The 11,500-nt window shown below is 47.0% G+C and overlaps 2 protein-coding genes across 5 annotated transcripts; both read left to right on the forward strand.

Moving 5' to 3' along the window:
* Positions 1 to 183: 183 nt before the first annotated feature.
* On the forward strand, positions 184 to 4,378 carry LOC112156944 (GTPase IMAP family member 4-like). 3 transcript variants are annotated; one of them, XM_024289314.2, is made up of 2 exons: positions 184 to 876; positions 3,220 to 4,378. In XM_024289314.2, the coding sequence occupies exons 1-2, from the start codon at positions 768 to 770 to the stop codon at positions 4,263 to 4,265; spliced, it is 1,155 nt and encodes a 384-aa protein (XP_024145082.2). In that variant the 5' UTR covers positions 184 to 767; the 3' UTR covers positions 4,266 to 4,378. The 3 variants fall into 3 exon arrangements, with proteins under 3 accessions (XP_024145082.2, XP_024145081.1, XP_024145083.1); XM_024289313.2 differs by lacking the exon at positions 184 to 876 and adding an exon at positions 951 to 1,021; XM_024289315.2 differs by lacking the exon at positions 184 to 876 and adding an exon at positions 1,008 to 1,116.
* A 326-nt stretch (positions 4,379 to 4,704) lies between these two features.
* LOC112156946 (UPF0687 protein C20orf27 homolog) lies at positions 4,705 to 9,869 on the forward strand. 2 transcript variants are annotated; one of them, XM_024289319.2, is made up of 6 exons: positions 4,705 to 5,087; positions 5,850 to 5,928; positions 6,219 to 6,355; positions 6,431 to 6,584; positions 7,621 to 7,746; positions 9,519 to 9,869. In XM_024289319.2, exons 2-6 carry the CDS (start codon positions 5,910 to 5,912, stop codon positions 9,605 to 9,607), a joined length of 525 nt encoding a protein of 174 aa, XP_024145087.1. In that variant the 5' UTR covers positions 4,705 to 5,087; positions 5,850 to 5,909; the 3' UTR covers positions 9,608 to 9,869. The 2 variants fall into 2 exon arrangements, with proteins under 2 accessions (XP_024145087.1, XP_024145086.1); XM_024289318.2 differs by having other exon boundaries at positions 4,707 to 5,093; positions 5,851 to 5,928.
* The last annotated feature ends 1,631 nt before the right edge of the window (positions 9,870 to 11,500 follow it).

Raw genomic sequence — 11,500 nt, forward strand, 5'->3', positions numbered from 1 at the left:
ATTTGTTAGACCTAATCAAAATTTTAAGGCAGCCAGGTTACAAATTATTTTAAGTTGGGCCAACTTGGAATTTTTTACAGTGTATATACATATGTATATGTGTGTGTATACAACACACAGACAAGATCCAAGGTGTTGTAAGCTGTTTTCTAGAGAATCACTCAGAAATGAACGAATCAAAATACCACTTTGAGGTTCTTTAGTGAGGATTGAACAATCTATTACACTTAAACGCTTTAAAAGTTGGTTTCTCGTGTTGCGGCTCCTTCAAGCATTGCTGCTTGGGAGCGTCTTTTTATCATTGCTGGCTCCATTTTCAGGCCAAAAGATCTAGAATAGGTTCCAAGAACTTTGAGAACCAGAAAAATATCACCCCTTCCTCTGAGACTGAGAGTCAGCAACATTTGAACGAAGTTTTACTACATTTTTTTTTACTTTTTTGTTATTTGTAAAGTTGTGCCCAAATTGTTGACACAGGTTCTATAGATTGTGATTATATCCATTGTTAGTATTTGCTGAGGAGGTCTTGTATGGATGCTTCTTAAAGCATATATCGCGTCACTGAAGCAGATTCTGGATGTCTTCACTCTTTATGAGTTCAGTCAAACCAGAACCCGACCGGACAGAACCATCAACATTCAGTCGCTGTCCTTCCAGGGGTTGAAGAGAAACACATTTTGAAATGAAAGTAAAACGACAAACGAGTCTGAACCAAAGATGGACAGACTCTCCGAACCTCATAAATCCCCCAAAGGCCCAAATCTGAAATGAACAGAAGAGTTCTGGGATTTCCAACAGTTCATGTGCAGAAGGGAAAATCCCCCAAAATCCAAAGAGAAAACGTGTTTCTGTCAGGACCTGAACGGAAAGATCCCGGTAAGACCCGAACCCCCCCGTGTTAGAGTGAAACGGGACTTTCCGCTCTTTCGGTTTCCCTCTCGTCTGCAGTTTAAAGCTGCTCCTCCTGCTGCGCTCGCGCTCAGACTGCAGAGCGGCTCCAGTGCGCACGCGGACAGCATGGGTGAGTCCTGGCCGCGCGCGCCTCTCCGGGAGGCTGACCGCGTCAGCAGATCTCCTCTCGCCTTAAATGTTTCTGGACATTTGGTTGAGGAACAGGTCGGCGGAGCTTCAAACTGTCCCTGTCTGAGGATCGTGATGTAAATAATCGTCAGAAACGTGTCTGCAGTTGTGGGATTTTCTGATGAAAATCACGTAGAACTTCATCTTTGCTGATAAATAATCTGGATGTTTTTTAAAGAGTGAAATGGATCATAATGGGGCGGGGTTTGAAGAAATGAAAAATGTTTAATCCTTTTATAGACTGAACGTCTCAGGTGTGTTTACCTGCAACTACGTCTGTTTAGGATCAGGAGCAATTATGAAGCCTCAGAGCGTTATTTCTTTTTATGTATACCATGTGAATACTCGATTCTGATTGGCTGCTGGGTGTGGATTAAACGTGATGAACCACAGCTAAAAAAAAGAAGTTCCGGTCACACAGACCAAACGTTCGATATCACTGCGCTTCTTTAAAACACATTTTCCTTCATCATCTGGACAAAACAAGCAGTAATGGATGAACTGATGCTTTATTTAACTTATTGTAGCGATCACCATTTATATTCCTTTACATTTGTAAGGTAAATTAATATTGACAAATTAGTCAACCCTCCGCCCCATGATGTTCGGCTGAACTTCTCTCATTTGTTTTTAAAATGAGTTATTCTCCTTCTAATAAAGCAGCACTCGGCATGAAAGGTGTAGTCTTCTGTTTCACCACAAGAGGGAGTTTCTGCTGTTAGAGCAGCTCAGAAGAGCGAAATGAAACACAGACAGAAGCTGATTGTGTCGTTTATGTTCCAGCTGCTCACTGAAGGATTAAATTCAGAAAAAGAAGAAAAGAGTCATAGTTTGTCCGGGTTTTCCTTTCCTTTCCTGCTGCAGCTGAGTTCTGTGTCGGTTCCGTCCCGTGTTGCCATGTCACCATGACAACAAGCCGCATCACGGATCAAATAGTCCCCTTTTTGTGAAAAAATGAGCTAAACTGAAGAAATAACAAGAATAAAGTACTAAATATTGATTGAATGTTTATTTATTTTGTAAATGACCATGGTATAAGCGGGATAATACTGACGACGAGTGCATTATGAGAATTAACGCACTTCGCTGAAGTAACCATGTCGTGCGTTCATTTCTGATAATGCACTCTCCGTCGGGTGTTATCTCTCACGTATTCTAATTATAATTTAGTGTCAGGTGGGACCAGGCAGAAGAGAATAGGCTTAATTCACTCAGCTCAGCCTTTGTGTTCCTCACCAAAAACGTTTTGACATCAAAACTTTGGTTTTTGTTCTGGTTTTCAGACGATTCAACTCTCAAAAGTTTTCTTACCGTGGCCGTAAATATCAACTAAACGTGACGATATCTCCCACTGAGCTCGATGCACTTATGGCAGAGAATCGTTTTTGAGGATGTTGGTTCTTAACGTGCTCGTACTTCTGTATACCTGGACACCAACACATGGAAATCGCAGTAGATGTAGTCCAACACCTCTGGATTCTGACGGTGTTTTTACTTTTAAACTGAGGAAAACGGATCAGAGGAGCTTTTGTCTGAGCCGTGTGTTTCAATGAGACAGAAGGACGCAGCCCGGCGTCTCCCTCTGGGCACTCGTTGCCATGACGACCTCAGAACACTCCATGTTTTTTTTTTACTAATTTTGGATTCATCTACTATTTTAGCTGCTAATATCACAACTTTTGACATCTAATAGAATCTTTTAGCTTATTTGGAGTTTCAGCTGTTATTTTGGCATTCTGCAGCTTTTTGGAGTATTCTGGCATTTACTAAGGTTTTAGGCTAATTTGGCACTTAGCTAATATTTTAGCTGGCTATCAGTTTTAGTGATTTGAGCTTCAGTGTTTTTAACTATCAACTTTAGCATCTTCAGCGGCTAAGTTGAGCAGGTAATGTGATATATCTAGGTTTTGTTTCCTTTTCCTTTTATTTTACATTTGAAGTTGTTTTAAATCAACTAAATCCATTTTAAAAGCTGTCAGGAACTCTTAATCCCAGAGTTTCAGTCACAGGTGCGTTCAGGTAGAGGGTGGAGTCAGACGTTTCCTCTCTGCTGCTGCTGCAGAGCTCTGTGGAACCATCTGGAACCATCTGTCCCGATAGAGACACCTGAAACATGAAGCTTTCTGCTCCTTCATGCAGATGCCAACGGAGAGCTGAGGATGGTGATGGTGGGGAAGACCGGGACCGGGAAGAGCGCCACCGGGAACTCCATCTTGGGCCAGCAGTGCTTCCACTCCAAGTGCAGCGCCGCGTCTCTGACGGTGACGTGCTCCATGAAGAGCGGCGTGGTGGAGGGGCAGCAGGTGTCCGTCATCGACACCCCCGGCCTGTTCGACACCAGATGTGGAGACGACAAGACCAGAACCGATGTGGGCCAGTGTGTCTCCTTTGCCGTTCCTGGACCTCACGTCTTCCTGGTGGTCGTCGCCGTCGGCAGATTCACTCAGGAGGAGAAACTGACGGTGCAAAGGCTTCAAGAACTGTTCGGTCAGGCTGCAGATCGGTACAGCATGGTCCTCTTCACTCACGGAGACAGTCTCGATGGTCCCATTGAAGAGTTCCTGAGTGAAAGTCCAGAGCTGCAGGAGCTGGTCAGCAGATGCAACGGTCAGTATCACGTCTTCAACAACAAGCTGCAGGATAAGAAGCCTCAGGTCACAGAGCTGCTGCAGAAGGTCAGAACCATCGTGCAGAAGAACGGAGGAAGCCACTACACCAACCAGATGTTCCAGGAGGCCGAGAGAGCCGTTCTGCTGGAAAAACAGAGGATCCAGCAGGAGAAGGAGGAGCAGAAACGGAGAGAAAGGGAGGAGACGCAGAGAAGGATTCAGCAACAATTCCAGCAGCAAATGTGGCTGATCCAAATACAACAACAAGCTGCGAGAGATGCTCAGAGGAGAGCAGAGGAGCAGAGGAGAGAGGAGGAGAGGAGGAGAATGGAGGAGCAGAGGAGAGAGGAGGAGAGGAGGAGAGAGGAGGAGCAGAGGAGAGAGGAGGAGCAGAGGAGATTGAGGGAGGAGGCGGAGAGGAGGCGGGCAGAAGAGGAGTTCAATCGGATCGTGGAACACACGAGGAGGACGCTGGAGGCGCAGCGGGAGCAGGAGCAGAGGGAGCTCCAGGAGAGGCTGAACCGTCAGGCCTGGCAGCGGCAGCAGGACAATCAGGACTTCTGCTCCATTCTCTGATGAAGAGAATGGAGCAGAAGTCCAGCGCTAGTGGGAGGGGCTAAAAGGTTTGTCTGAGACTTAGAAGTTTATCTCTGTAAACTGTTAACAACAATAAACAAAAACAAGACAGTCATAAAGAGTCTGCGTGTGTTTGGATGGATGATTACATATAAAACACTAAAACTGCAGTGACATCAGATGTAAATCCTCAAACTTTCTTTTCTGTTTGAGACGTTTTGGAAATTTATGATTAAATGTTTACGTAAAATAATAAATACAAACTTCACAGTAAACTTTTAATTTTGAATCATTTAATAAAATAAATCACTTTTATATGGAAGAAAATAGTTTGGGATCAATCCCAGGTTGGAGGGGGTGGGGGGGTCACAAACATACAAACAAACAAACAAAAACCCTCTGACATGTTCAAAGTGCAGAAAGTCTCTTTATTCTGTAAAAGTTTGACATTTCCTCTAACAACCGTCATGGTTCTGTAAGTTATTAAACTACAATCCGCAGAGCCCCGCCCCTTAACACGTGATGTCATTGAAGAACCTCAATGTCCTGGAAGAACCAGCAGGTCCAGCAGAGGTTTGGAGGTCTTCAGGTTCATTCATGTTCTCTACAGAAGATAGCCCGCCCCCCGGACCGGACCGGACCGGACCGCACTGTTCACCACTGCGTTTTAAATAAAGTTTCAGCTGACAAACTGTGACGTATGAACCTCCAGGCTCCGAGCGCGCGCGTGCCCGCGTCAGTGGCGCGCATCCATCAGCGTCCTCCTCCTCCGGACAGACGGACGCAGAACCGAACCGGGTCACGGACTGCAGAGCTTCGGACCGGACGGTACGTCTTCCTGCTGCTTTTCATGCGCATTTTCCCGCGGGATGCTGAGGGGCGTGAACGTGAAATGCGCACGAGCCTTTTCCTCCGTGCTGCAGTGATGCGTTCGGGGCCGGACCGGAAGCTGCCGCTCTGCCCGCTCCCCGCGGAGGTCATGCAGCTAAAACCAGCGGTCACGTGACGGATGGGAACGAAATCCGAGCGGCGTCCATGAAGCATCTGTGAGCTCGTGAGGCGTTCAGGAGAACCAGGAAAAACACAGCATCCCTGCCTCCTCCGCGCGCGGCTGCGCGGGAGCCACGAATGATTTTATTTACTGTAACAAAAAATGTTTCAGTAAAGCGTTTTCTGGATTATTTGGGTCGAAATTCTGCAAAGTTTACAGAAAATCTTTTAAATCTGTTCAGGATTTTGACTTTAAACTTCCGGCAAATGAATTCGATTTGGAGCTGCTCCTCCTCCTCCTTTAAGAGGAGCTGCACCTCCTCCTTTAAGAGGAGCTGCTCCTCCTCCTTTAAGAGGAGCTGCACCTCCTCCTTTAAGAGGAGCTGCACCTCCTCCTTTAAGAGGAGCTGCACCTCCTCCTTTAAGAGGAGCTACACCTCCTCCTTTAAGAGGAGCTGCTCCACCTCCTCCTTTAAGAGGAGCTGCACCTCCTCCTCCTTTAAGAGGAGCTGCTCCACCTCCTCCTTTAAGAGGAGCTGCACCTCCTCCTCCTCTCCTCTCCAAACCTCAGTAACAGAACTGTCTGTTTCCTCAGGTAGATGATGACATCATCCAGGTGTTCCCCAGCACTGCTCCAGACCTAGCTTCGTTACCATGGCAACAGGAAGAAAAGGTAGGGGGTGACCCAGCCGAGGTGTTCGGAGGCCGGTGTTGTGGAGTCTAGAGGGGGGGCTGTGGAGGGGTCGGCCCTCCGTCGCTCCCATGAAGAAAATGTCGCCCAGCTTCACTGCAACTTCCTGTCTGACAGAGCGTAGTCCTATCCCACAATCCCTTGCAGTCTCGGGGCTGACGGCTGATTGCATCAGAGAATGACCTCAGACATGCAGACGCACCTGATATTGAACAGGAAGGATGGAGCTCCGCCCCCTCGCTCAGACTGTCTGTTCCTCCATCCTTCTCCAGGCTCCACCTCCAAAGCTGGGGGGGTGCGTTTCCCTGACGACGACGAGCCTCCCGGCTCCCCGACCCGCAGGGACGACCAGTCCAAGCTGTCCAGCCTGCTCGCTGCTCCGGAGCAGGACGGCAGCTTCCTGGTGAAGGTGAGTGCCGGACGGCGAGGAAGACGTCCAGACGATCACATGACCCTCAGAGAGCTCCATCTGCCCCTCCCCCAGGCCGGCTTCCTGAAGAGCCACCACACCTACGAGGTGGTCTTCACCCTCCCGGAGGTCCCGGCTCTGGGCAGAGAGCTCTCCACGGCGCCGTCCTCCTCCCCGTCCCGGAGAGCCCCCAACCTGCGAGTCCAGAGGATCAGCTCCACGCTGGAGGGTGAGTCCAGAACCCAACAGACTCCGCCCACAGGAACAACCAGGAGTCCGTCTCCACGGCGACCGGACCTCCTCCTCTCTCCTCAAAGGAAACTCTGCTGATGTGGATCTGAGGTTCAGGATCTGCAGCTTTGATCGAAGAACTTTGAACAGAGCGGGAACTCTGGGAAATGTGGGAACCCTCTGGGAGGAGGCGGAGCCTAAAGAGTCAATCATAACAGTAATGAGCTGCAGTTTGATGAAAATTCATATCTCACGGTTTGTTGATGAAAAGGTTTAAATTCTAATCTATAAAATCTATTTCATCACAAACCGATAAATGCATTTTAGTCCAGTGGTCCCCAAATTACGGCCCGCGGGCCGGATCCGGCCCTCCCCCATATTTGACCCGGCTCCCCAAACTATTTAGCAAAATTAGACATTTTTCCAGTTTTTTAGGCTAATTAGACATCTAGCTAATATTTCAGCTACATGCTAGCTGTTTTAGCTAATATAGATTTTTTTTCTGCTACTTTGCCACTTTGCTAATATTTTAGCTAGCTATCAGCTTCAGTGTTTTTAGCTATCAATTTAAGCATCTTCAGCTATTAATATATCGCTGGTAACACTATATATTTTTAAATGTGCTAATATTATTTTTTCTGTGAAGATTACAGAAAAGAATTCTTTTAAATTTGGTCTTTTTTGTCTTTCTGGAAAACCGTAAATCTTCACGTTTAGGTTGTTATTGTTTCACTTCTCCTGTTAGCCTATAAACCGACCCCCCCCCCTCCCCCCATCAGAGAGGAAAACAGTTATGTGGACCTCACCAGAACAAGTTTGGGGACCCCTGCTTTAGGCTCCTCTCATTTCCTTTGAAATCAAAGGTGCTGTTTTCTCTGGCGACACCTAGTGGTCAACTAGTGGAAACGCTGATAGACGCTTTAAATGAAACTTTATTTACAAACAGAACGAAACGTTTCAAATGTAAGTTTGTGTTTGATGAAAATGCTTCCTGTCAGTTCAGAACCAAACCAGGGCTGTGTTTGTCTGCTCAGGGGGGGTGAAGGTGACCTGTGAGTACAGGACTCACCAGGAGGGGGTGACCCAGGAGGACCTCACGCTGGTGACCAAAGGGAAGAAGGACCACAGTCTGAAGATCCGAGTCCAGGCCAAAGTCATCGGTGAGTTTCCCATCTAAACGAGTCTGTCCTGGAGATCAGGGATCTGTGGAGATCAGAGATCTGTGAAGATCAGGGATCTGTGTGGAGAACAGGGATCTGTGGAGATCAGAGATCTGTGAAGATCAGGGATCTGTGTGGAGATCAGGGATCTGTGTGGAGAACAGGGATCTGTGGAGATCAAGGATCTGTGTGGAGATCAAGGATCTGTGTGAAGATCAGGGATCTGTGTGGAGATCAAGGATCTGTGTGGAGAACACGGATCTGTGAAGATCAGGGATTTGTGGAGATCAGGGATCTGGGTGGAGATCAGGGATCTGTGTGGAGATCAGGGATCTGTGTGGAGATCAGGGATCTGTGAAGATCAGGGATCTGTGTGGAGAACAGGGATCTGTGGAGATCAGGGATCTGTGTGGAGAACAGGGATCTGTGGAGATCAGGGATCTGTGGAGATCAGGGATCTGTGTGGAGATCAGGGATCTGTGTGGAGAACACGGATCGAGACCAGACTGATCCAGAACCGTGACAGAACCAATTGGTGCATCCATCTGCAGGAAGCTTGTTCTTCGGTCCTGCAGCTGAAACATCTCTGTGGAGAACACAGTTCTGCAGACGTCTGCTCCGATCGGTTCCGTCATGGTTCTGGATCGGTTTAGCTTCTGGATTCTAACGCAGCATGAAAGCAGCTTCATCCAGAACCCTCAGGAGACCTGAATCTGACTTCAGGTCTGAGACTCGTCAAAATGTGAGTTTCTCATCATTTCATTTCATATTTGGGGCGTGGCCTTTGGATTGGCAACTTATCAGTGAGTTTTCAGCTCTGTGACAGTTTGAATGATGTGTCACATGATCACATCCAACATCCATGGAGGTTGTGGAAGATGCTGCCCTCTACTGGTGCGACTTTGTTGAGACTTGAACTCAGACTTGAACTCTGGGCTTCAAATAAATCTATAAAGATTCACAACCACAGCTGCATGTTTGCACAGAAATCAAGTTACATCAAACCACAAAATAAATCTGCACAAAAAAATGTCGGTTTGCAAATGTGCTAAAAGGGATGTGCATCCCAGAAAATAAGATTTGCATTCGTGAAATCATCTCTTTTTTTCCAGCACTTGTTATTATTGTTTATAGGATCCTCATTAGCAGACAGCCTCCTCCTGGGGTCTTTCATAAAAACATTTAGCACAAATACACAATTCATACATTAAAAAAAACTAAACATCAAAGCCATTTTATGCTATCCCCAAAATACATTATGGAAGCACATTAAACATTAAACATGACCTCATTTAAAAATGCAGCTCCAAAATGTGACCGCAGTTGTTTTTTAAATGCATAATTTGAACATTTTTCTATTAAAGTTGATGATAAAAAAAATCAGCCTTTTTTCTGCATTTTCAAACATTTTTTCTGCAGATGTGAAGCAAAAAACTGCATGTGAGCTCCTAAAGTTTGAATCCTGTCCCTGTCGTTATACGTCTTTATGATTGGATGGCCATAAATTAAACCGTCCAATCAGAGAGCAGCTGGCTCCTGCGCAGACGCAGGAATGTACAGTGTTTAGTTGTGTGACTTATGTGCGCCTGTGTGCAGATTTATTTTGTGGTTTGATGAAACTTGATTTACGTGAATCTTTATGGCTGAACCTCCGGCCACAGACTCGGGACTCGTGTCTTCAATGAGACGTGAAGAAGTGGTTGAAGGTGGAGACGGCAGCTTCGTGAGTGCGGTTTGACTAACCGATCTCCTCCCCCCTGTGACCCGCTCAGACCCCCATCACGGGACCCCCATGCTGCTGGAGGGCGTGAGGTGCCTGGGCCCCCACCTGAAGCGCAGCAGCGAGCGAAAGCGGACGTGACGGAGGAAGGAGGCGCCGTGTCCTGGGGGGGGGGGTCTGGATTATGGACTAGAAAACGTTCAGATGCTGATGTTTGATGCTCAGGACTTCCTGTAAATAACGGCTCTGCCGCTGTTATGCTGAGTCATGTCAGGCGGGTCCCCCCTCCCCCCCCAGCCTCCGTCTGACATCAGGGTAACCATGACGACTCAGCTGATGGAGAGGGCAAGCAGCCTGAACACCTAGAAAAGCTTAAAATCAGAATGTAAAGATGAGTCAGCATGGGGGGGGGGGTGTCAAGAAATACTGCTGAGTCATGCTGTCATCACACATCACTTCTGAGGAAAACCTGCAAACGTCAAACAGTCCAGCTCAGACTTCAGTTCTTAAATGGAAATGAAACAGGGAATCTAGAATCTTCTTCACTTTTAGGTCAAAGCCAAGAATGAAACCATCTGTGTCTCATGTGTGTCTCATCTGTGTCTCATGTGTGTCTCATGTGTGTCTCATGTGTGTCTCATCTGTGTCTCATGTGTGTCTCATGTGTGTCTCATGTGTGTCTCATGTGTGTCTCATCTGTGTCTCATCTGTGTCTCATCTGTGTCTCATGTGTGTCTCATGTGTGTCTCATGTGTGTCTCATCTGTGTCTCATCTGTGTCTCATGTGTGTCTCATGTGTGTCTCATGTGTGTCTCATGTGTGTCGATTGTGTTTGTAGTTTTAGATTGTGTGTTTGTTCTCCCTCACTTTGACTTTTGACTTTGTCTGACAGGAAGATGTTTTTGAACCAACAAACACGAACCAGCCGTCACAGAGAAGCAGGTTAACGACCCGCAGTGACCCCGGTCACATGACACGCCTCACATTCAAGCAAACAGATGAATGTTTGATTCTGTAATGTGAAACATTCCTGACAAAAGATAATCTCATAAAAACATTTTTATCAGGATTTTTGAGTCAGAAAAACAATAAAAACGAGGCAGCAGGTCTGATCCTAAACCTGTCATCAATCCTGCAGGATTACAGCAAATCAAAGGATCAGATCTGTTTGAGAGCATTCCTACGTTTTACCTTAAATTTATGGGAATGATGACTTCATAAATTACTGCAGAGCATTCCAACTCAGTAACCATGGAAACGGGTAACTCTCACGCGTTAGGTGTTCCAGAGCAGACGATGAGGCCGTCTGCATCGCAGACGCTGATGTTAGAGCAGACACTGAGGCCGTCTGCGTCTCTGCATCTGCGGCTCACACAGAGATGGGCGGAGCTTCTTTGGACCAAACACTGGTGCTGTGATCCCAGAGCCAGAATCAGATCAGCTTCTGCTGCCATGAAACTTCACCAGAGAGGTTCAAGTCTTTAATCCGACTGCAGAGCAGCAGGTTCTGCAGATGTGAAACGTTCATGCATGCTGGTGCTGGCAGAGTTTTTCTGAAGTTTCCTGTATGAATCCTCTTCATGTCAGTGTCGTGTCGGTCATGCTGATCACCTGTTGCTGCACATGGAACATGAAGGTGAAGACTATCAGTTATTAGAACCTCAGCAGGACGAGGAGACGATCAGGTTCCTCTGCAGACGCTGCCTGAGCTGCAGCTGACATTCCTCCAGAGTCTCTCAGCTCCTCCAGCTGCTGAATGATCTCATTAAGGAAGTCTCACCTGAGGTTCGTCTGTTTACCTGACAGGAAATAAAGTCTCCTCCTGATCATCGGCTCTGCGTTCTATTTCACGAGACAGAAGGTCTGAGCGCTGCACCGGAGAGGGCGCTCCTCTTATACGGATCATCACTTCTCATCAGTCGTTTGAGTTCAGGAACTTCGTTTGTTCACTGAAGACAGGAGAAGAAGAGCTCTGTAGGGCGGATCAAACCCAAACTCCAGAAAAAAGGAACATAAGATAAAACCGCTGGGGGG

This window comes from Oryzias melastigma, linkage group LG1, assembly GCF_002922805.2.
Source record: "Oryzias melastigma strain HK-1 linkage group LG1, ASM292280v2, whole genome shotgun sequence".
Taxonomy (NCBI): Eukaryota; Metazoa; Chordata; class Actinopteri; order Beloniformes; family Adrianichthyidae; genus Oryzias; species Oryzias melastigma.

Coding starts and splice junctions, on each gene's coding strand:
- LOC112156944 (XM_024289314.2), top strand. CDS start 768: ATGAACAGAAGAGTTCTGGGATTTCCAACAGTTCATGTGCAGAAGGGA. Junction 877..3,219: donor ACCTGAACGGAAAGATCCCG/GTAAGACCCGAA, acceptor TCCTTCATGCAG/ATGCCAACGGAGAGCTGAGG.
- LOC112156946 (XM_024289319.2), top strand. Junction 6,585..7,620: donor GATCAGCTCCACGCTGGAGG/GTGAGTCCAGAA, acceptor TTGTCTGCTCAG/GGGGGGTGAAGGTGACCTGT. Junction 7,747..9,518: donor AGTCCAGGCCAAAGTCATCG/GTGAGTTTCCCA, acceptor TGACCCGCTCAG/ACCCCCATCACGGGACCCCC.